The 24,865-nt window shown below is 37.1% G+C and overlaps 1 protein-coding gene across 1 annotated transcript in view; it reads left to right on the forward strand.

Annotated features, from left to right (window-relative positions):
- Window positions 1-24,601, forward strand: part of SPAG6 (sperm associated antigen 6) — a 58,715-nt gene extending 34,114 nt beyond the window's left edge. Inside the window, exons 5-11 of the mRNA XM_018057089.1 lie at window positions 1,435-1,640; window positions 2,516-2,689; window positions 5,823-5,975; window positions 8,475-8,666; window positions 15,537-15,653; window positions 18,675-18,820; window positions 24,279-24,601. Of these exons, the coding sequence (XP_017912578.1) occupies window positions 1,435-1,640; window positions 2,516-2,689; window positions 5,823-5,975; window positions 8,475-8,666; window positions 15,537-15,653; window positions 18,675-18,820; window positions 24,279-24,348 (1,058 nt within the window). The 3' untranslated portion in view covers window positions 24,349-24,601. The remainder of the gene's footprint in view (window positions 1-1,434; window positions 1,641-2,515; window positions 2,690-5,822; window positions 5,976-8,474; window positions 8,667-15,536; window positions 15,654-18,674; window positions 18,821-24,278) is intronic.

Raw genomic sequence — 24,865 nt, forward strand, 5'->3', positions numbered from 1 at the left:
TGAGCGATTCTGGCACATAATAACCTTCCATTAATACTTGTTTAATGAAAGAATGAATGAATCGTTTATACAATATGGGACTTCTCAGATAATTATAATAATTGAAGGAAAACAAGTGTTGGACACTAACCTTCATTTTCTAACATTATTTCCTTTTAGAAAATGTGATATTACCAGTTGTTTGAAAAATTAAAGATTCTTCTTTAAAGATTAAGTGATATGCTGAATTGATAATTTGGCTATTGACATAAATTGTCCAGGAGTGGAATTGCTGGGTCATATGATAATTCTGTTTTTAGTTTTTTGAGGCCTCTCCATACTGTTCTCAATAGTGGCTGTACCGATTTACATTCTGCTGTGTGGTGACCTAAATGGGAAAGAAATCTAAAAAAGAGGGGATATATATGTATAACTGATTCACTTTGCTGTACAGCAGAAACTAATGCAACATTGTAAAGCAACTATACTCCAATAAAATTTTTTTTAAATAACAAAAAAGATATAAATTGTCAAGCTGCTACACATCTGAGAAAATGAGAACATAATTTGAAAGGAAGAGGTTGTAGAAATGGGTGTATGTGATTCAGTAAGAGAGTCCATGAACACGAGAGTAGGATCTGTAACTAGGTAGTGTATTTTATGCTTCTAAAAAGACATTTTTTACACATATATGGGTCTGCCTGTTTGCCTCACATTCTCTGTAATTTAAAAACTGTGTTATTTTTTTATAGCTGTTATTCTTGGACACCCAAGTAAATCAACATGTATATTCAAAAGATATTTCTGACATATCAAATGCTTATGATTAGTTTCTTTGATGTTAAAATTTATATATATTAAATCCTGTTGTTTGGTTATAGTTCTCATTTTTTAAAATGTTTTTGTATGTACAGCAAAAATGCACCTTTTGTGTACAAAGTTTTAAAAAATCTTTTAAAAGTACAATAAAATGAAAGGAATTAAAAAATCGACATTACTGGCACGAGATTCATGTTAATGTTTACTCATGTAAACAGTACAAAATACTGCCTAATTAGTGTGGTTGGTAAATTTTTGGTACTTTAATTTTCTCTGTTATTGTAAACCATGCATAAAATGCTTGCCTATTGAGAAGTGCAGAATTGTCAGAGCTTAAACAGCTGACATCTGCTTACTCTCTTAAAAAAAAAAAAAAAAAGAATAACAAGCCATTTCAGCCTAATCTACCTCAAATGTGTTCATGTAAATGGAGGTCCATCTATTGACCTGTATTCTTTTCAGCTTGCGATTGGCCCACATGGTTCATGAAACCAGGAAGGCTGATTTGAAATGCAGATGTCGAGACGGTGAAGTACACCCTCCCCTTTTCACTTTGCTGTATCTGTCAGGGTGAAAAGTGGCTTGTACAAGGGTCAGTCACCCATACTCACTTAATTACTTTTCTTGGACCCACAGAGCTGTCACAAGCTGTGGTGGATGCGGGAGCTGTTCCTCTCTTAGTGCTCTGTATCCAGGAGCCAGAAATTGCTTTGAAAAGGATTGCTGTTTCAGCCCTCAGTGATATCGCGAAGCATTCTCCAGAGTTAGCACAGACAGTGGTGGACGCAGGAGTGATTGCTCACTTAGCCCAGATGATCCTGAACCCTGACGCTAAGCTGAAGGTATTTAAAAATAAAGTTGAGAAACAAACAAACCAGGATTCCAATAATCTAAGAAAATGGAAACAATATGTGTGCAGATGGATAGTATGCATTTTTAGATATTAGTAAATTATCATGCAAAACAGGTCTGGGTATATTACGTACTTGGGTCCTTTCATATGTGGAAACTATGCTGTAAGGAGTGGACAATCAAGATGTGACTGGGGAAAAGTACATGCAATGTTGAAAACTAGAAGTAACATCAGAATTAATAATTAAAGTAAGGAATCATGTCACGATTAAACCTCAGGGTTAGAAGGGACCTAAAGGTTTTCTAGCCCACTATTATATTTATGTTTCCTATGAAAATGGCCATATTAGTCTTTCGAGCTTTCTAAAATTTAATTTTCAGTTAATAGTCACCAATTATACTTTCATATTATAATAGTTATGTTCTATAAGATTTTAAGATTGTCAATGTTAATTAGACAATGTAAAATTCTTTAAAATGATAACAGCCACATGCCCAAAGTTCTGCTTGATCATGTTTGTATTATATTACTGTACTTATCATAAACTAATGATTTAAGTAGTGCATAATTAAGAAATAATATTCACCCAAAGATCATATTCTTTGACCATCCTCGATAAGTAAATATTTAAATAGTCAATAGTGTTAACTAAGATGTTCAACTTGGAAATTAGGAAATTTAAGAAATTGAGTATTTAAGTATAAGAGTAGGAGGTGAATACTTCAAGACTCTTAGCTTATGTTGGATTTTTGATTATTTCTTCCTCTTTATAAAGGAATTTGAATGTGTACAAAGCTGTTTAAATTATGTCTGAACTACGCAGTGGACCCTGTGTAACGTTTGGGTTTGGTTTTTGTTGAACAGCGTCAGGTCCTTTCAGCTCTCAGTCAGATTGCGAAACATTCTGTGGATCTGGCAGAAATGGTGGTCGAAGCAGAGATTTTTCCAGTGGTACTTACGTGTCTGAAGGACAAAGATGAATACGTGAAGAAAAACGCTTCTACTTTAATTAGAGAGATTGCAAAACATACACCCGAGGTAAAACAAGGGGGAAAGAAATCAGCTTCAAAATATAACCACATGCTGTTAGTTTTAGTTATTAAGCAGAACATCAATTTGTTGACAGGGCCCCGGGTGGTGTCACGTGTTGTGAGGGTTTCTCACCCTTAGCACAGTGGACGTTTTGGATGAGATGATCCTTGTTGTGGGGGAGGGGGGGGGAATGTCTGTATACTGTAGGGTGAATGTTCAGCAGCATCTCTGGCCTCTGCCCACTAGATGCTAGTAGCACCCCTCCCCTAATTTGTGACAATCAAAAATGTCCCCATGTATAACCAACTATCTCCAAGGGGACAAAAGTGCCCCCACTTGAGAACCACTGGGTTGTAGCAATGGAGTTTGAGTCTGAAATCTCAATTTTTAATCATTAATCATTGTCTGCTTTCCATTTCTAAGTTGTAGGGACCGTGGACTTTTGTTGTCCTGTCACTCTAGGTCATCTGGGTGTAGTGAGAGATAGTGCCCCTCCAGGTTGGGAGAGATCACCAACTCCCTGCTCAGCTGCTCATACACAGTGGTTCCTGCTCTGGGTTCTTAGATGGGAAAAAAATAGAGATGAGGCAAACTTGGGTAGATTCTGAAGTTGGTCTTTTTCTGTGCATATTTTCACAAATCAATTTCATTTCACCAAACTCTTCAGTATTTATTCTTTATTTCACCCAACATCTTTATCTGCTTGAGATTTTTCAAGATTGGAGTGCCAACAGCTAGTGATCATTGCTAGCGAAGGACAGATAATGAGGCTAGAATATTTCAAGTTTGACCTCATCTTTCAGTATTGAGTGATTAATCTGTTTCATACTCACGCATTGTGTGGAGGGGGTGGGGAACAGTTTCAGCAGTTAGCGAGTTATGAACTAGCCCTAGGTTTAGTGTTTATGTGAGGAACTTTGACATCTATTACGATAAGGATAAAAATCATGTAAGAAAAATTGAACAGCAGAGAGGCTCACAGTGAGCATATTCTGTAATTAGAAATAGCAGGATTGTTATCCTTGTATATTTCTTTGATAAATATAATACTTTGGAATGATATTTCAGATTGTGTTGTTTAGTCCTTAAGTTGTGTCCGACTCTTTTGTGACCCCATGGACTGTAGCCTGCCAGGACCCTCTGTCCATGGGATTTCCCAGGCAAAAATACTGGAGTGGGTTGCCATTTCCTTTTCCAGGGGATTTTCCTGACCCAAGGATTGAACCTGAGTCCCCTGCCTTGGCAGGTGCATTCTTTACCACTGAACCACCATTTTTTAGGTCTGAAATTTTAAAATTTGGCAATGCTAACTTAATAGTATCAGACATCCTGGAATGTGAAGTCAAGTGGGCCTTAGAAAGCATCACTACGAACAAAGCTAGTGGAAGTGATGGAATTCCAGTTGAGCTATTTCAAATCCTGAAAGATGATGCTGTGAAAGTGCTGCACTCAATATGCCAGCAAGTTTGGAAAACTCAGCAGTGGCCACAGGACTGGAAAAGGTCAGTTTTCATTCCAATCCCAAAGAAAGGCAATGCCAAAGAATGCTCAAACTACCGCACAATTGCACTCATCTCACACGCTAGTAAAGTAATGCTTAAAATTCTCCAAGCCAGGCTTCAGCAATATGTGAACCGTGAACTTTCAGATGTTCAAGCTGGTTTTGGAAAAGGCAGAGGAACCAGAGATCAAATTGCCAACATCCGCTGGATCATCGAAAAAGCAAGAGAGTTCCAGAAAAGCATCTACTTCTGCTTTATTGACTATGCCAAAGCCTTTGACTGTGTGGATCAGAATAAACTGTGGAAAATTCTGAAAGAGATGGGAATACCAAACCACCTGACCTGCCTCTTGAGAAACCTATATGCAGGTCAGGAAGCCACAGTTGGAACTGGACATGGAACAACAGACTGGCTCCAAGTAGGAAAATGAGTACGTCAAGGCTGTATATTGTCAACCTGGTTGTTTAACTTATATGCAGAGTACATCATGAGAAACGCTGGTCTGGGAGAAGCACAAGCTGGAATCAAGATTGCTGGGAGAAATATCAGTAACCTCAAATATGCAGATGACACCATCCTTATGGCAGAATGTGAAGAAGAACTAAAGAGCCTCTTGATGAAAGTGAAAGAGGAGAGTGAAAAAGTTGGCTTAAAGCTCAACATTCAATAAACTAAGATCATGGCATCTGGTCCCATCACTTCATGGGAAATAGATGGGGAAACAGTGGAAACAGTGGCTGACTTTTATTTTTCTGGGTTCCAAAATCACTTCAGATGGTGACTGCAGCCATGAAATTAAAAGATGCTTACTCCTTGAAAGGAAAGTTATGACCAACCTAGATAGCATATTGAAAAGCAGAGACATCACCATGTCAACAAAGGTCCGTCTAGTCAAGGCTATGGTTTTTCCAGTGGTCATATATGGATATGAGAGTTGGACTATAAAGAAAGCTGAGTGCCGAAGGATTGATGCTTTTGAACTGTGGTGTTGGAGAAGACTCTTGAGAGTCCCTTGGACTGCAAGGAGATCCAACCAGTCCATTCTAAAGGAGATCAGTCCTGGGTGTTCGTTGGAAGGACTGATGCTGAAGCTGAAACTCCAATACTTTGGCCACCGGATGCGAAGAGCTGACTCATTGGAAAAGACTCTGATGCTGGGAAAGATTGAGGGCAGGAGGACAAGGGGACAACAGAGGATGAGATGGTTGGATGGCATCACCGACTCAATGGACATGGATTTGGGTGAACTATAGGAGTTGGTGATAGACAGGGAGGCCTGGTGTACTGTGGTTCATGGGGTCGCAAAGAGTCGGACACGACTCAGCGACTGAACTGAATTGAACCGAACTGAACATAATATTCAAAGGTCATCTTATACTGGACTACCCTCGTGGTCCAGTGATTGAGAATCACTTTCAATACAGGGGACAGAGGTTCAGTCCCTGGTAGGGAAATAGATCCCACATGCTGTTGGTCCTGCATGCTGCAATGAAGACCCAGCACAGTCAACTAATACTGCTAATAATAAAACCAAAATATCCTCTACAAAATATTTTTTAAAAATAATAATTAAAAAAAATAAAAATCATCTCATACTTTAGGGCTGTGATAATGTAACTCTCCCTCTTTTCTCTTAGCTTTCTCAGCTGATAGTGAACGCTGGGGGAGTTGCTGCCGTGATCGACTGCATTGGGTCCTGCAAAGGGAACATAAGGCTGCCAGGCATCATGCTGCTCGGCTATGTGGCAGCTCATTCTGAGAACCTGGCAATGGCAGTCATCATTTCCAAGGTTTGTCCTTGCTTCCTTTCCCCCGATTCTTGCAGCGAGATCCTCTAAGACAGACCAGAGATTAATACTCTCCCACAGAGTGTACAGTATAACTGATCAGAGACAAAGAATTACCAGCTTTTTTCCAGGCTTACGAGTAAGTTTGCCAGAGCAGTGCTTAAAGTAAGGTTGACTTGGCAGGAAGTTTGAAGTTTTACTCAAATGTCAGCACCTCTGAGTATTAGTATTATCTGTATCTAAGTAATGTGTATTTTGTATCTTGAAGGATTGGCTTTAAAAATATATAAAGCATACTTTGATTAAAGACAACTAACATACCCAATGGTCATTTGTATCATCTTGTATGGATGGCTCTCTCTCCTTCAGCTTCCAGGAGCTAATTTCTCTTCTTAGACGTGGGCAATTCAGAGTGCATGGGCACATGTCGGATAGTAGTGTTTCTGTTTGCTTGCTTGAGGGATTTGGCCTTATCTCAGTTTACAACTCGGCATTAACCTACCAGATTGAATAACCCTGGCTCGTAGTAGGTGCTCAAAAAATATTTGTTGAATGAGTAAATATTGATCTCCTGAAGCACGCTTCAAAGGCTGTGTGCTCCCAGTGTCTCTGGCAACCCTCTAGGGTGCAGGTTTCTTATCGGCATGGAAAACCCGCTGCTGTATGTTAAACAGAAGTGTGGATTTTTTTTTTATCCTTTGCTAATCCTCAGAATAAAAAGGAGCCTCAGATCTTTATTTTCTACCTATTCCTTGATAATACTTTACTTCACTCCCTCTTTATCCTGAGCTTTTCCTTTTGTTCTTCTATTACCAAAGACTCTGATAGTGACTAGAGCAGTAGTGCTGCTTCCTGAAGGGTCACGATGGGGATATTATTGGAATTGTTGATTCTTGGTTCTTGTGTGGATTGTCAGAAAGTCCACACGTAGGAAGGACGAGGAAAGAAGCTGCGATTGCTTTTGCTTCCTGTGTTTCTGCCCCAGACTATCCAGGAGGTGCTCCCCCTCTTTGGTCTGGGGCTGCTGGCCTCTCACACCTGGTTGTCTTTCATTTAATTGAAGATCAAGGTGGGGGCAGCAGCAGTTTGAGGCCGATCACACAGCACTGTGTCATTCATTCTGGTTCTGTGTAGTACTGTCAGGACTGACAATACCTCCCATCTAAATAATACCTTCTAACGTTCAAAGCACTGTCTCGCTTCTTGTCTCATTTGCTGTTCGTAACAGCCATGGCTAGTAAGTCATCATTTTGGGGACTGTCTTCTTTTCCTCCTGCTTCTTCATTCTTGGTATGTCTCAGATGTATGGACTTTCTGGAAAGTTGCCTCATTCTGAAGATAGAAAAGATTCTGACCTTTTTTTTTGTTTGTATGGGCTGACACACATTTTTAGTTGTAAGAAAGAAGTCAAAGAAGTAATATGGCAGATCTCTTCTGGAAATTGGTCTTAATAGCCAAATTTAGGGACTTCCATTGTGGTCCATTGTTTCCAACGCATGGGGATTTGGATTTGATCCCTGGTCGAGGAACTAAGATCCCACGTGCTGAGTGGTGTGGCCAAAAAATTTAAAAAAAAAAAAAAGAAATATAAAGGTGGAGGGAAAAAAACTGTAGACGATCATTTGGCCTTTGCTTGTGGTAGGATGACCATGTGATAGTGGTTTTTGTGGTACTGAATTTAAGGTGATAATTTAGTATTGGCATTAGATAATTTAGTTTAGTCTCAAGTTAGAAAGTTATGCCTATACAGAATGAATTATAATTTGATTTGGTTATTTGACTCTTCTTTGGGTATATAAGCTATGATGCATTTGAGGCCCTTTAGTTAATTCTGTTTTATTTAGCTACAATTGAAGTACAAAATACAAGCACATGCCATCAGTGTGATAAAAGTACTCATCCCTTCTTTGACATTCAGTCAGATTAAATTGGGCAAAACTATTGTGTAAATGTTGACCAAAAGTAATGGAAATTTATTATTTCAGGAAAGATTTTAGTGAATATATTTCACCTAAAATTTACTTAAACAGTATTCTTGCTCATATTATTCATTTGATTTTGGGTCTATAGTAGGTATTTTGTTTTTGGATCTCTTGGTGAAAAGTTAATTTTTAAAAAGACTCTAAATTAACATTTTTAGTTTAGAAGGAGAGCAAATGATTTTAAACTCCTATGCATTTTTAATTTGTCACAGTGGTATCTGGCTTTGCCTAAATACTAGCCTGTGGCATCTGTTTTTTGGTTAAATGCCTCTGTTTGGAGAGCAAACGCTAGTAGAGATACTTAGTTTAGTTGGATTGTTACAGATAATTAAGGTAAATTAGTTCTAGTCATTTTATTGACTTGAAAAATGACGGCCCCTGTGAAGTGCTCATTTATTGAACAGTTTAAAGGAGAAAAAGGATCAAGACTGAAATGATTCTTCTAATGTCTGAGAGACATGGAAGACCCTTTAATCCTGCTCTAGGTTTGTAACTCTTGCTCTTTTGATCCACGCTGCAGGGTGTGCCCCAGTTGTCCCTCTGCTTGTCAGAAGAACCAGAAGACCATATTAAGGCTGCTGCCGCCTGGGCCTTGGGACACATTGGGAGACACACTCCTGAGCACGCACGGGCCGTCGCTGTCACAAACACTCTGCCTGTCCTGCTCTCTTTGTACATGTCAACTGAAAGTTCTGAGGATCTTCAAGTGAAAGTAAGTGCTTAATTCTTCACCGTTTTAATGAAGATTTGTTAGATTTTTAACTCGTTCTTATAATGTGTAATTTTAAATGTTTTAATTTTTATTGTGGACAATATCTTTTTTTTTTTTTGGTACGCTTGATTGACTGACTGATTTTTGTCTGTGCTGCTCTCTGCTGCTGCTCTCAGACTTTCTTTAGTTGCTGTGGGCGGAGGCAAGCCCAGCTGTGGTGCCTGGGCTCTAGGGCACTTGGGCTTCAGCAGCTGCAGCTGATGGGCTCGCTAGTTGTGGTGCATGGGCTTAGTTGTTCCAAGGTATATGTTATCTTCCTGGACCAGGGATGGAACCTGTGTCTCCTGCACTGCAGGGCAGTTTCTTAACCACTGACTGGACCACCAGGGAAGTCCAACAATATCATTTTTCTGAGTCAAGAAACAAGTGTATCATAAGAATTGAGGTGACTGTTTGAAAACGAATTACCCTTGTCTGTAAAAATCAGTGATAAAATTTAAAGGAAGTTTTCTATGGGTACAAAGTTTTTTGTAAAACAAATGTCTGATTGTTGCCATCTACATTTCTATTGACTTTTCTTATGGAATAGGAGTTAAATAATAGGACTTTGGAGGTGAAATTGGCCAGAGAGAGCTTTAGTCCATTTTAAATTAAAAATTGAGCCTAAAAACATGTAAAAGGAATGCCTCTCCAAAGTCATTCCTGAAGCATGAGTGACGAGTGACCTCTCCTAACTCCAGGTCTGTCTGATCTTTTAGTTATGTCTTATATTTGTTCCTTGAAAGGAAAATGACCATAAGATTCCCAAAATTAAACATTTTAAAATCTTGTATTAAAAAAATGAAGATTTCTGAAAAAAATGTTACTAAAATGGCTCATTAAACATGAATATAAAGTAGGATGGGTTTTAAAAATAATTTTAGAATTTCAAAGAAAGAAAAACGTTCCCCAGCATACTCCCTATTAGGAAAACATCTAACTTCTTGAAAGCAGCTCTCAGAATTAACTTGAGTTGAGGGAAATACACAGAAAAGACAATAATTCAAAATAAAATGAACAGTAAGTTAAATTACTCTTAAATTTGAAGGAAAACAATAAAGTAACAAATAGGAAAACACATTTTACAACAACTTTAGATAGTATAATGGGACAGGAAATCTATTTGAACTGCACAGTTTGAGGGACTCTGAAAGCAATCGAGTGAGTCATTTATTTGATTTATAAATTTTACAAAAGTGAATTTATGTTGATTTGATTATGTTTACATATTTTTTCTCTACAAACTCATTGAGGGAAGTTGATTTCTAAGATTAAGATTTCTAAGATTTCCATTTTTATAAGACTTTCTAGATCAAAGCAATGATTTAATAGAAATCTATTACTTGTCTCCAATGTTGAGTCTATTCCTTGGCAAAGCATGATAGATGGTAAAATTGATAATGTGCTTAGGTCTTTTCCTGTGTAACAACTCTGTGATTCTTTGACTTTCTGGTGAGAAAACACAACTCCATTTCCAGTTTTGACTTGTCTAAATACAGATTATTTACATATGTGTAATTTTAACCTATGAATGTCATTTTCTTTTTACCTCAAAAACCTATTATCATCATTGTCTTTCTTTCTCCCTCCCCCTCCCCTACTTCCTCCTCTTTCCTTCTCCCTCCTCCTCACTTCTCATCCTCCCCACCCTTACCTCTGGTGATCCAGGGAAATAAAAGAATACATCAGCTCCAGCATGAATAATTAATAGCAGAGTAGATAGTAATTATAGTTTGAGAAACCCTTACAAATAGTCTCTTAGGGAGCGCTATATACTATTTACATGCTACCAAGTTTATATAACTTAATTTTTAATGAATGTTATGATGCTATATTGTATAAATATCATTGGAGTAAAAACGGTTGATTACTTTTTGAAGTCAGGTAATTTTTACTGTATATTAGTTTAACAAAGGTGGTTTTGTTAAAACATTAAGGTTTACTAATAGAAGGTTCCTTCTACCTTTATTTGATACAATAATTATTTTCAGGAAATACAGTGGGTATTAAATTAAAAGTGATTTATTAATCATTATCCTGTCATCAATCTTTCCAAGGCTTTAAATCCATACAAATGTTTTCTTATTGTAGGGACTTAATCATTCCTTTCTTTTTTTTCTTCTCCAAGGTCTCTTGGACTCTATCAGTTGTTTTAAAGGCTTTAGAGTAAAAGTCCAAACCCTTTGATTTGACACTATCTCAAAAGGGAAAAGTATCCAAGCACTTTAGGAACTGTCTAATGGTGTTTCTCATTTGTTATTCTGTAGCAGCTTTCAAATTACAAGGCCATGTTGAAGTTACTTTTGTCCCAAAGACATATAAGCTTCTGTAAGCATTCTCTAATTGGTTCTGATCCAGGAGAGCCCAGGAACAGCCCCTTGGAATTTCTTGCACATTTTCACATAGTCTTGCTATCTGCCTGTACCTATGTAATTTCAAATGCCTTATGAAAACTGAAAAAAAAAAATGTATCTTTTATATAATCATCTTACCTACATATATTTTGAAAATATTCAGGCAGTTGTATTTTCATTTGTTTTGATTCAGAGGTATTAGATGGAATTAGTTTGGTATTTGAATGGTTATAAAGCTATTCAAATAGTTATAAGACTATCTCTAACATAATTATTTAAATATTACATTCTTATTGTCTTGGTTGTTCCCCGTTGTTTTTAGCAGCTTTATTGAAATATAACTTGTATTCCGTATAATTTACCCATTTTAAACTATATAATTCAATGGTTTAGTGAAGATTCACAGGTGCTACCATTGCCACAGTCTAATTTTAGAACATTTTATTTTCCCATTAGCTGTCACTCCATGTCCTCCCTGTCTAGCCCCAGGCAACCATTATTTTACTATCTGTCTTTGAGGATTTGCCTCTTCTGGACATTTCATTTAAACAGAACCATACAATATATGTGGCCTTTTGTGCCTGGCCTCTTTCACTAAGTGTAAGTTTCAGGGTTCATCCATGTTATAGCATATATCAATATTTTGTTCCTTTTAATTACCAAATAATATTCCATTATATTGATACACCACATTTTGCTTTTCTATTCATTGCTTGGACCTTGGGTTGTTTCTACTCCTTGACCATCATGACCAATGCCACTGTGAACATAACTGTACAAGTTTTTGTGTGGATGTGTGTTTTCATTTCTCTTGGGTATATACCTAGGAATGGACTTGCGAGGTCATATGATAACTCTTTTTAACATTTTGAGGAACTGTCAAACTGTTCTCCAATGTAGTTATACCATTTTGATTCCCATCAGCAATGTATGAGGGTTCTAATTTTCAAAATCATTGCCATCTCTGGTTACTGTCTTTGTTTTTAATTGTAGCCATCCTAGTGGGTATGAATTCGTATCTCATTGTGGTTTTGATTTGCATTTCCCTGATGGCTAAAGATGCTGATATTTTTTTTCTTGTGCTTATTGGCCATTTGTATATCTTCTTTGGAGAAATGTCTAATCAGACCTTTGGCCCATTTTTAAATTGGGCTATTTATGTTTCTATTATTGAGAATTTAAGGATTCTTTACATCTTCTGGATACAAGTCCTTATCAGATGTATGACTTACAAATATTTTTTCCTATTCTGTGGGTTGTTTTATCACGTTATTGATAGTATTGTTTACAACAAGTCTCTAAAAAACTTTTATGAGATTCAGTTTATCTGTTTTTTTTTTGTTTTTTTTTTTTGCTCCTGTGCTTTTGGAGCTATATGTGAGAAGACTTTTCCTAGCACAGAGTCAAGAAGATTTACTCCTGTGTAACCCCCTCATTTAAATAACTATAGCTCTTTGGTCAGAATACTTTCAGAATAAAATTAACTTTTGAATAAAGAAGCATTTTTCATTTTAAGCAGTTTTCAAGAAAGATCATTCATTTTCAACAATGAAAGCAACAATGAATAATTTTTGGTTACCCCTTTCTTTTTCTGTGAAAAACAAAGTGGCATCGAGTGTTTGTCTAGAATTGACAATTTTGTTTTGCTAATTACTATTCTTATGTGTATCGTTAATAGGAAAAAAAGGGTAGTATTGCTAATCACTTATTGTGGTTTCTGTAAGAGCTTTGATCAGTGTGGCTAGAGTCAGTTTTTAGAAGTGACAGAAAAATTAATGAATGTAGAATTGTACATGCTACACTAGTTTGTAGGAAAACCAGGCTCAAACCAAGTTGCCCTACACTGATAGTCCATGATTCCTTCCCTAACATCATCATGTAACATTATAAGATAAACACTAACTACTAAATGCTGTGACATTTAGCAAAATTCATAACCTCTTATTCATTATTTCGAAGTAACACATGACTTGATTTTCTGACCTAGGTAAAGAAAAGGATTTGTTGACCCCACGTAATTTCTGTACAAGTCACAGAATAAAATTATAGGAACAATTTTATTTCACTCACAGCCTGAAGTCACCAAATACAAGTCATATTTTCTAAAGGCTTATACATTTTAAACCCAACATATAACATGATCTTGTATGTAGAAAATCCTAAGAAATACACACAAACACATTCACTAATACTAGAACTAGTAAGAGTTCAACAAAATCACTGGGTAGAAGATAAATATGTAAAAACCAACTGTATTTCCATATTCTAGTAGTGAGTAATCCAAATATGAAATTAAGAAAATAGTTTCATTTATAATAGCATCAAAAGAATAAAATATTTAGGAATAAATTTAACAAAAGAAGTATAAGACTTGTACACTGAAAACTATAAAACATTGCTGAAAAAAATTAAAGAAGATCTGAATAAATGAAGAGACATTCCATGTTCACAGATTGGAAGGTTTGCTATTGTTAAAATGGCAATTCAATATTGTTAAAATTGATCTATATTTTCAATACAATCCCTGTCAAAATCCCAGGTGTCTTTTTTCCTCAAAAAACTTGAGAAGCTGATCCTGGGATTCATATAGAAATGCAAAGGACTTGAACTTGCCAAAACAATCTCGAAAAAGAAAGACTTACACTGCCCGATTTCAAAACTTACTCTAAAGCTACACAAACAAGACGCTTACAGAAAGACTGTATATATGTCAATGTAGTAATCGAATGAAAAATCTGAAATGGACCCTTTATCGTCAACTGATTTTTCACAAAGGTACCAAGGCAATTTAATGTTAAAAGATAGTCTTTTCAGCAAATGGTACTAGGACAATTATTATATCTTCAGACAAAAATATTAATTTGGATCCTTATCTCATACCATACACTAGAATTAACTAAAAATGAATAATACTGATAGATCTAAATGTAAGAATTAAGATTATAAAACTCTTGGAAGAAAACATAGGAGTAAGTCTTTTTAGCCTTGGAATACGCATTGATTTCTTAAAAATGACACTTAAAGCACAGGTAATAAAAGAAAACACTGATAAATTGGATTCCATCAAAATGAAAAACTTGTATGCCTCAGAAGACATTACTGAAAAAATGAAAAGACAAGCCACAGACTGAAAAATTACTCGCAAATCATATATTCAAGCAAGGACTTGTATTCAAAATATATAAAGAGCTCTTACAACTCAGTAATAAGAAGATACATAACCTCACTAAGCAATGGGCAAAAATGAATAGACATTTCAGTGACAAATGACCAATCAGCACATGGAAAGATTCTCAGCATCATTAGAGAAACACAAATCAAAACCATAATGAGATATTACTTCACACCCACAAGAATGGTTATAATTAATAAGACAGAAAATAACAAGTGTTGATTATCCTATGGAGAATTGAACCTTCCTGCACTACTGGTGAGAATGTAAAATGTTGCAGTCATGTTGAAAAATTGTTTGGTAGTTTCTCAAAATATTAAACATAAATTTACAATTATCACCCAATAACTACTCTTCAGTATTTTCCCAAGTGAAAAAATTTGCATGTGAATCTTCATAGCAGCATTATTCATATTAGCCCAAAGTGGAATTAACCCAAATGTCCATCAACTGGTGAATGGATAAACAAAATGTGATAAATCCCTGTAATGGAATACTGTTTGACGATGAAAGGAGTGAAGCACTGATATGTGCTATAACATGGATGAACCTCAAAAACATTATACTTAGCAAATGAGGCCAGAACCAAAAGTTAACGTATTAGGATTTCATTTATATGGATGGTCCAGAAAAGTAAAATTTATAGAGACAGGAAGTAGATTAGTAATTGTCTGGGGTTGGTAGGGGTAAGTGGAGGAGGGAATATGGAATAACTATAAATGGGCATGGGTTTTTTTGGGATGATGAAAATGTTCCAAAATTAGATTGTGGTGATGGTTGCCCAACTCTGTAAATTTACTAAAAATCCATTGAACCGTGCACTTAAAATGAGTGAATTTATGGTATGTAAATTATATCTCAGTAGTATTATTAAATAATCTTAAGCCCAGATATTGACAACTAAACAAAATCTTAACTAATATACTAATATTTGTTTCATGCTGGATAATTCAACTGATAATGATTAATGATATACATCCTGATATAGAAGTTTATAGTCAAAAATCAAGTATATTTCTTGATGAAGGATAGTTAAGCTCAGTGGATTCCTACTGTCATTAGAGTTCTTGATTAATAACTTGACAGTCTGTCACCAACTTGGAACTGTTAGGATTGGGGTAAGGCTGTCTGGTACAGTGAATGTGATCTCCACTAGCACATTAGTAGACTTTGTCAACAACAGCTTTTAAGTTCACCATAAAGTTCTTCATTTCGTTTTCAAACTCCAGAACACAAGATGTGACTTTTTGTCAAGCTTTCATTGATTACTTACTTTGGTGTGTATTTTGCTTTGTATTTCAATAGAGTAAAAAAGCCATAAAGAATATCTTACAAAAATGCACCTATTTACCAGCTCTTGAACCATTTCTGTATGATGCTCCTCCCAATATTCTGAAGCACGTGGTTGGACAGTTCAGTAAGGTAAGACATGCTCTCTTAGCCTGGAAGTGGGGAAAGAGAATTAAAACGAGGTATTAACTTGCATTTTTTTGTTGGGTCAGTGTTTTCTTCTGTAAGATGGGGGCAGGGTTTTACTATTTGATTTTACTGATCATATCGACAGGGAGGGTAGTATAGGTTAATAAAATTCACATAAGTTAATAAAATTCACACATAACTAATTCACACTTTCTTCTTCATCATGCTTCCTCACAGCCTCTGTCCTGTCTTTTTTATGTTCCTGGAGAGTAAAAGAGTCAACACGTGAAAACCTCATAACCCTTTGGTAGTTTTCCTGGTGAATCTCAGTCTCACTCAGCTGGAAACAACTGCAAAGATCCCCACAGTATTTTTTGCGAAATCCGTGCACTTACGGGAGATGCTTCCAGACAATCATTTGGAATGTATTGGCTTATGTGGTAACCAGTCTTTAACCAGCATGGCTGTCACGTTTCTTAGCTCACTGCAGACTCAAGATAGTAAGGTGGAAAGGTGAAGCTGCTGGATAGGGTTCAGCCAGAGGAACTGACTCCTGACAGCTGAGGCCAAGAGAGAGTGTGTGTGTTCCCACAGCCGTGGATGGCCAGGAGGAAGACCCTAAGTCATCAAGAAGTGGTCAGGTTGTGTTCAGGTTGGATTTAAGAAAATAGGGTCTTTGAAATTAGTATCTTGGTGTGGCTGTGAGCTCAGGCTCTGGAGCTGGGTTGCCTGGGTTTCTACTAGCAGCAGTACCTTTAACGACGTCTTGACCTCTCTAAACCTTAGTGTAATTACCCATAGACTGGGGCTAATAAGAGAACCTATTTTATAGGGTCATTGTAAAGATTAATGAGTTGTTATATGTATAGAGTTTAGCCTAATCCCAGGCACTCAAAAAAAGAAAACCCACAAAACCCCAAAAAGTTGTTTTTGAGAAATAAAACATAAAAGTGCTAAAGGCTGATTTTAAAAAATTAATAAAAATGAATGGGGGCCAAATTCACTTGAAGCATCAGTTATAAGGCTGTATGAAGGAGGTACTACTGTTGTGTACTATATTTCTACAAATAATAAACAAAAACTGTATGTTGTTAAAATGTTTAAGCTGGGCGCTGCAGCTGAATGGGTCTAGTTTTAGGTATTCCTCTGAAAGATCATACTGTCTTTGACTCATTTCTGTGATCTCCAACATCTTGCTGCCCCTTAAGCACCATAGTCACTGGATGGTAGGTTTTACGTTGCTGAAGCCCCTTCAGAATACAGCTCTGTGTATCAAACACTTGTGCTCTGTCTTCTTCCTTCTAAGAAAATAATAAGTGGACTTCCCTGTGGTCCAGTGGCTAACACTCTGTGCTCCCAGTGCAGGGGGCCCAGGGTTAATCCATGGTTGGGGAATTAGATCCTGTATGATGCATCAAAGATCCCATGTGTTGCAACTAAGACCTGGCGCAGTCAAATAAATACATTTTTTTAAAAAAGAATAAAAAAAATCAACCTTTGTTTTCTGGATGCTAAGTAAGAAAGCAGCCAGCTAATTTTATTAGCTAAGAGGGAAGAAGGTGTAAGGGGACGAGTGGATCATCTACAGACAGTCATCACCTCTTGTGAGTAGCTGACATTATTTCTGAAAGTTTCGTTTCATACTCTAATCTTTTAGGCTACCAGGAGTGAGATATTCTAGTTTTAGTGAACTTGCTGTGAAAACAAACACTAGCCTGAACTGAGTTCAAAATAAGTCACTTTTAAAGTAAGTCAGTGGGATTTGTGGAAGTTAGCTAAGATTAAAAAAAAAAACAAAACCACAATACCGCATACCACATACTCTTATAAATGTGCCTTTAGGAATATTTGCTTCAGGTAGAATTTTACCTTTTCTTAATCTAAGGATCCAGAGCACTAGAAAAGAGAGAGGAAAGCAAGGCAGAAGATAAAAAGATATTAATTTAAAAGATAGGAGGTAATAAAAACTCTCCAGGCCAAACAAAATATTTAAAGCCTATAGGCGTTTCCATTTTTTAGAAGCATGCACACTTAGTGTCATCTTTTATTGTCCAGTTGATGTGTATTATCATTCTAATAGCAAAATCCCTTTGTAGTTTTAGTTTTGTTAAATGTCTACATGTTAAGCATTAAGGGATAGACAAAAAATAGTTAAGACCAAGTTCTTTTTCAAGGAACTTTATAATTGAGCTGGGGGACTGGATGAAACAATCAGAAAACACTTCAATGTGCTAGACTTCATGATAAGCTTTAAAATTTTTTATTTTTTAATAGCTTGTGGGATCTTAGTTTCCTGATCAGGGATGGAACCTGTGCCCTCTGCAATGAAAGTACAGAGTCTTAGTAACCCCTGGACCACCAGGGAAGTCCCTGATAGTTAAACTATTATGTGGCGAGTGCACTGAAAGGGGTCTAACAGAATGCTTTAAGAGAAGAAATGCACCCAGCTCAGCCTGGGAAAGAGAGTAGGGGGGTCCCAGAGAAAGTTTCTTAAAGGAAGTTACCCCCAAGTAATGGGAGAAGTGTGTGGGAGGGCAGAAGGGATTTCGAAGAGGAGGAAGCAGCATAGGCAAAGCAAAACATGCTTCAGACGCAACCTTTGAGGTTATTGAAACACAATTTAGTGTAGAGGTTGGTATGGAAGGACTTCGGAGAGGTATTTAGGACCTGAGTCACAGAAGACCCTCTGCGCCTTGTTAAGGATCTTGCCTTTAACTTGGGAGAGACCTTGAATGGCTGTAAGCAAAGGACGGCCACTGTTGCATATCATACCTATACAGTTGGATCTCTATTACCTTTGCTTCTGTTCATTGGCTTTATTCCATCTCCACAGCATACCAAGTTGATACATTTCCAAAAAGGCTGCATTTTTCTTGGAATCATTTGCAAATTTAGGCTCATTATGTTCCAGGTACATTAGACATAAATTCTCTTTTTCATTTCCTCATATATTATTGCTTTTCAAGAGTAAAAATCCAGCTTGGAAAAGAAAAGCTGACACTTTTATGTGCTTCACTTTTCAAGGTGCTGCCACATGATAGCAAAGCTCGACGACTTTTTGTAACAAGTGGTGGACTTAAAAAGGTGCAAGAGATAAAAGCAGAACCTGGATCTCTCCTTCAAGAATATATCAACAGCATTAACAACTGTTACCCAGAAGAAATAGTAAGGTAGGAAAAGTGGACTTTGGGAAGGTCAATGTTATTCTGTTTTTCTATTCTCAAATTAAGATTTTTCTATCCACTATGTGAAAATGTGGACTTTGAAATAGCACAAAAGACTGAAATATACTTCTGCTTCTCCCTCGATCTCTTTTATCCTTCAAATTAAATGATGTTCTGATTGACACATACTTTTCCAAATGAAACTAAAATGTCATTTGAGACATTTCTGTACTAATTTAATATGTGCTTTACTAAAGAGTACCCCAAAACAGAGTTCAAAGTAAATTATCAACTGTTAATAGAAAGTGTTTGATTTTCATAGTTCCCTGAATATTGTTTCTCTGCCTTATGCTCACATTCATATCAATGAGACTATTATTACAAATTACAAATTACTGCTATTACAGATAGAAAGGAGATGTTGATGGAATACTCAGTTCAGTTCAGTTACTCAGTCATGTCCTACTCTTTGCAACCCCATGGACTGCAGGATGCCAGGATTCCCTGTCCTCACCAATATCTGGAGCTTGCTCAAACTCATGTCCATCGAGTTGGTGATGCCATCCAACCATCCTCCGTTGTCCCCTTCTCCTCCTTTCTTCGATCTTTCCCAGCATCAGGGTCTTTTCCAGTGAGTCAGTTCTTTGCATCAGGTGGCCAAAGTACTGGAGTTTCAGCTTCAGCATCAGTCCTTCTAATAAATATTCAGGATTGATTTCCTTAGGATTGACTGGTTTTATCTCCTTGCAGTCCAAGGGACTCTCAAGAGTCTTCTCCAACACCACAGTTCAAAAGCATCAATTCTTCAGCATTCAGTTTTCTTTATGGTCCAACTCTCACATCCATACATGACTACTGGAAAACCATAGCTTTGACTAGATGGACCTTTGTCAGCAAAGTGATGTCTCTGCTTTTTAATATGCTGTCTAGGTTGGTATTTATAGCTTTTCTTCCAAGGAGCAAGCACCTTTTTAATTTCATGCCTGCAGTCACCAGCTGCAGTGATTTTGGAGCCCAAGAAAATAAAGTCTGTCACTGTTTCCATTGTCTCCCCATCTATTTGCCATGAAGTGATGGGACTGGATGCCATGATCTTCATATTTTGAATGTTGAGTTTTAAGCCAGCTTTATCACTCTCCTCTTTCACTTTCATCAAGAGGCTCTTTAGTTCCTCTTTGCCTTCTGCTATAAGGGTGGTGTCATCTGCATGTCTGAGACTATTGATATTTCTCTCAGCAGTCTTGATTACAGCTTGTGCTTCATCCAACCTAGCATTTCACATGATGTACTCTGCATATAAGTTAAATAAGCAGGGTGACAATATACAGCCTTGAGGTACTCCTTTCCCAATTTGGAACCAGTCCATTGTTCTATGTCTGGTTGTAACTGTTGCTCCTTGACTTGCATACAGATTTCTCAGGAGGCAAGTAAGGTGGTTTGGTATTCCCATCTGTTGAAGAATTTTCCACAGTTTGTTGTGATCCACACAGTCAAAGGCTTTGGTGTAATCAATAAAGCAGAAGTAGATGTTTTTCTACTCAGCCATAAAAAAGAATGAAACATTGCTGTTTGCAGCAACATGGATGCAACTAGAGATTATCATAATAAGAGAAGTAAATCAGAAAGACAAATACTATAAGATATCACTTATATGTGGAATCTAAAATATGTCACAAATGAACCTATCTATAAAACAGAAATAAACTCACATTCATAGAGTACAGACTTGGGTTGCCAAGAGTGGGGAAAGACTGGGAGGTAGAATTTACAGACATAAACTATTACATGGGATGTTTAAACAACAAGGTCCTACTGTATAACACAGGGAAGTATATTCAATGTCCTTTGACAAACCATAATGGAAAAGAATATAAAAAGAAGAACATCTATATGTATATAACTGAGTCACTTTGCTGTATAGCAGACAGAGGAGCCTGGCAGGCTAAAGTCTGTGGGGTTGCAAAGAGTTGGCCACAACTGAGCGACTGAGCACTCACACAAGTCTTTGGTGGAGAAATATTCTTTAATGTAGCTCTTTATGTATGCATGTATGTAGATGTTTATCCATGACTGCTTGTAAGCACACTAGTGAGAAAACACAGCTCTTCTATCCACAGTAACTTGACAAAATGTGGAAGAAATTAATGTAACATAAATTATGAGTTTTTAAGTCAAGCACCTGAGGATAGATAAAGATAATTAACAAAGGATAAAGTAAGTCTTGAAGGTTAGGTTTTCTCTGGAGAAAACATCTTAGGAGGTTTAATTATTCCAAGTGTTTTAGAAAATTTTAAATTACACTTGCTAGTTTTTTTATCCATTTATTGTGTCATATATTTATTGTTGTGATCCACACAGTCAAAGACTTTGGTGTAGTCAATAAAGCAGAAGTAGATGCTTTTCTGGAATTCTCTTTTTTGATGATCCAGTGTATGTTGGCAATTTGATCTCTGGTCCCTCTGCCTTTTCTAAATCCAGCTTGAACATCTGGAAGTTCTCAGTTGATGTACCACTGAAGCCTGGCTTGGAGAATTTTGAGCATTACTTTGCTGGCATGTGAGATGAATGCAATTGTGTGGTAGTTTGAACATTCTTTGGCATTTCCTTTCTTTGGGATTGGAATGAGAACTGACCTTTTCCAGTCCTGTGGCCACTGCTGAGTCTTCCAAATTTGCTGGCATATTGAGTACAACACTTTCACAGCATCATCTTTTAGGATTTGAGATAGCTCAACTGGAATTCCATCACTTCCACTAGCTTTGTTCATAGTGATGCTTCCTAAGGCCCTCATTTGACTTCGCATTCTAGGATGTCTGGCTCCAGGTGAGTGATCACACTATTGTGGTTATCTGGGTCGTTAAGATCTTTTTTGTATAGTTCTTTTGTGTATTCTTGCCACCTCTTCTTAATTATCTTCTGCTTCTATTAGGTCCATGCCGTTTCTGTCCTTTATTAGGCCCATCTTTGCATGAAATGTTCCCTTGGTATCTCTAGTTTTTTTGAAGAGATCTCTAGTCTTTCCCATTCTATTGTTTCCCTCTATTTCTTTGCATTGATCACTTAGGAAGGTTTTTGTGTCTCTCCTTGCTATTCTTTGGAAGTCTGCATTCAGATGGTTATATCTTTCCTTTTCTCCTTTGCCTTTAGCTTCTCTTCTTTTCTCAGCTATTTGTAAGCCCTCCTCAGACAACCATTTTGCCTTTTTGCATTTCTTTTTCTTGGGGATGCTTTTGATCACCGCCTCCTGTACAATGTCACGAACCTCTATACATAGTTCTTCAGGCACTCTGTCTATCAGATCTAATCCCTTGTATCTATTTGTCACTTCCACTGTATAGTCATAAGGGATTTGATTTAGGTCATATGTGAATGGTCTAGTGGTTTTTCCTACTTTCTTCAATTTAAGTCTGAATTTGCCAATGAGTTAATGATCTGAGCCACAGTCAGCTCCCGGTCTTGTTTTTGCTGACTGTATAGAGCTTCTTCATCTTTGGCTGCAAAGAATATAATCAATCTGATTTCGGAATTAACCATCTGGTGTTGTTCATGGGTAGAGTCATCTCTTGTGTTGTCAGAAGAGGGTGTTTCATATGACCAGCATCTATTAACCTTTGCCCCGCTTCATTTTGTACTCCAAGGCCAAACTTGCCTGTTACTCCAAGTATTTCTTGACCTACTTACTTTTGTATTCCAGTTTCCTAAGATGAAAAGGACATCTTTTTTGGTGTTAGTTCTAGAAGGTCTTGTAGGTCATCATAGAACTCTTCAACTTCAGCTTCTTGGCATTAGTGGCTGGAGCATAGACTTGGATTACTGTGATATTGAATGGTTTGCCTTGGAAAGGAACAGAGATCATCTGTCATTTTGGAGACTGCACTCAAGTACTGCATTTCGGACTCTTCTGTTGACTATGAGGGCTACTCCATTTCATCTAAGGGTTTCTTGCCTGCAGTAGTAGACATAAGGGTCATCTGAATTAAATTCACCCATTCTGGTCCATTTTAGTTCACTGTTTCCTAAAACAGCCATCTCCTGTTTGACCACTTCCAATTTACCTTGATTCATGGACCTAACTTTCCAGTTCCTATGCAGTATTGTTCCTTACAGCATTGAACTTTACTTCCACCACCAGTCACATCCACAACTGGATGTTGTTTTTGCTTTGGCTCCATCTCTTCTTCTTTCTGGAGTTATTTCACCACTCTTCTCCAGTAGCATATTGGGTACCTACTGACCTGGGGAGTTCATCTTTTTCAGTGTCATATCTTTTTGCCTTTTCATACTGTTCATGGGGTTCTCAAGACAAGAATAGTAAGTGCTTTGCCATTCCCTTCTCTAGTAGACTGCGTTTTGTGAGAACTCTCCACCATGACCTGTCTGTCTTGGGTGACCCTACATGGCATGGCACATAGTTTCATTGAGTTAGACAAGGCTGTGATCCGTGTGCCTCCTGAGAAATCTGTATGCAGGTCAAGGAGCAACAGTTAGAGCTGTACATAGAACAACAGACTGATTTCAAATTGGGAAAGGAGCACATCAAGGCTGTACATTGTCACCCTGCTTATTAACTTATATACAGAGTACATCATGCGAAATGCTGGGCTGGATGAAGCACAAGCTGTAATCAAGACTGCTGAGAGAAATATCAATAGCCTCAGACATGCAGATGACACCACCCTTATAGCAGAAGACAAAGAGGAGCTAAAGAGCCTCTTGATGAAAGTGAAAGAGGAGAGTGATAAAGCTGGCTTAAAACTCAACATTCAAAAAATGAAGATCATGGCATCCGGTCTCATCACTTCATGGCAAATAGATGGGGAGACAATGGAAACAGTGACAGACTTTATTTTCTTGGGCTCCAAAATCACTGCAGATGATGACTGCAGCCATGTAATTAAAAGGTGCTTGCTCCTTGGAAGAAAAGCTATGACCAACCTAGATAGCATATTAAAAAACAGAGACATCATTTTGCTGACAAAGGTCCATCTAGTCAAAGCTATGGTTTTCCAGTAGTCATGTATGGATGTGAGAGTTGGACCATAAAGAAAACTGAGCACTGAAGAATTGATGCTTTTGAACTGTGGTGTTGGAGAAGACTCTTGAGAGTCCCTTGGACTGCAAGGAGATGAAACCAGTCAGCTATAAGGAAATCAATCTAAATATTCATTGGAAGGACTGATGCTGAAGATCCAATACTCTGGCTACTTTGAAAATACCCTTTCTTTGCCATTGCACTGATACTCCTTAAATGTTTTGCTGTGTTTCTGGTACAGTCTTATGAACTGGTATTCTCTTCCTTGATCATTTCTAACCTCATACACAGAGCATTCCTGCAGTATAATTGGTTGGTGTATTAGAGATTTCATTCAAAGAATTATTTCAGATAAGCATCTTACATTGAATCTTTTGTGCCTACTGTGCTAAATCTTTTCACAAAGATCTAATAGAAAATTTTCTTTTTCAGGTATTATTCCCCTGGATATTCAGAAACACTTCTGCAGAGAGTGGACAGCTATCAACCACTTACTAACTAAACAAAGTTACATTTTTATGCTCAAATTGACAGCAGAGTATTTGTGAATGATATTTGTTAAAGCTCTTTTTAAGTATTTGAGCTACATACATACTAATTTAGTCAATGTGAAATACTTTTGGATAATATTTTCTAAATTTATGTTAACACTTTAAAAAACTAGTGGTTTGAATGTATGAGGAACTAGTCATGATCCTTTGCATAGGATCTGTTGGAAAGGCAAATTTAAAAAAACAATAAAGGGTCTTCACAAATTTATTATTGTTCCATTAAAGACCACACATGCACACACTTCTAACTAGATATAGATGAAAGATAGTGTTCAGAAACTCTTAATTAATTTGCCAGTCCCTCATGGGCACAGGCAAGGAAGACTGGTCTTGGAAAGTCTAAAGATATCCAAGGGAAGTAGTTGCAAGAGAACACAGATGACAAAGTGCAAGGCATTTGAAGATGCTGATGCTGGTTACACAAATGCATGATCTGAACACATGAACTCTATGGGTAACCTAGCAGGT

This window comes from Capra hircus, chromosome 13 (genome assembly GCF_001704415.2).
Source record: "Capra hircus breed San Clemente chromosome 13, ASM170441v1, whole genome shotgun sequence".
NCBI lineage: Eukaryota > Metazoa > Chordata > Mammalia > Artiodactyla > Bovidae > Capra > Capra hircus.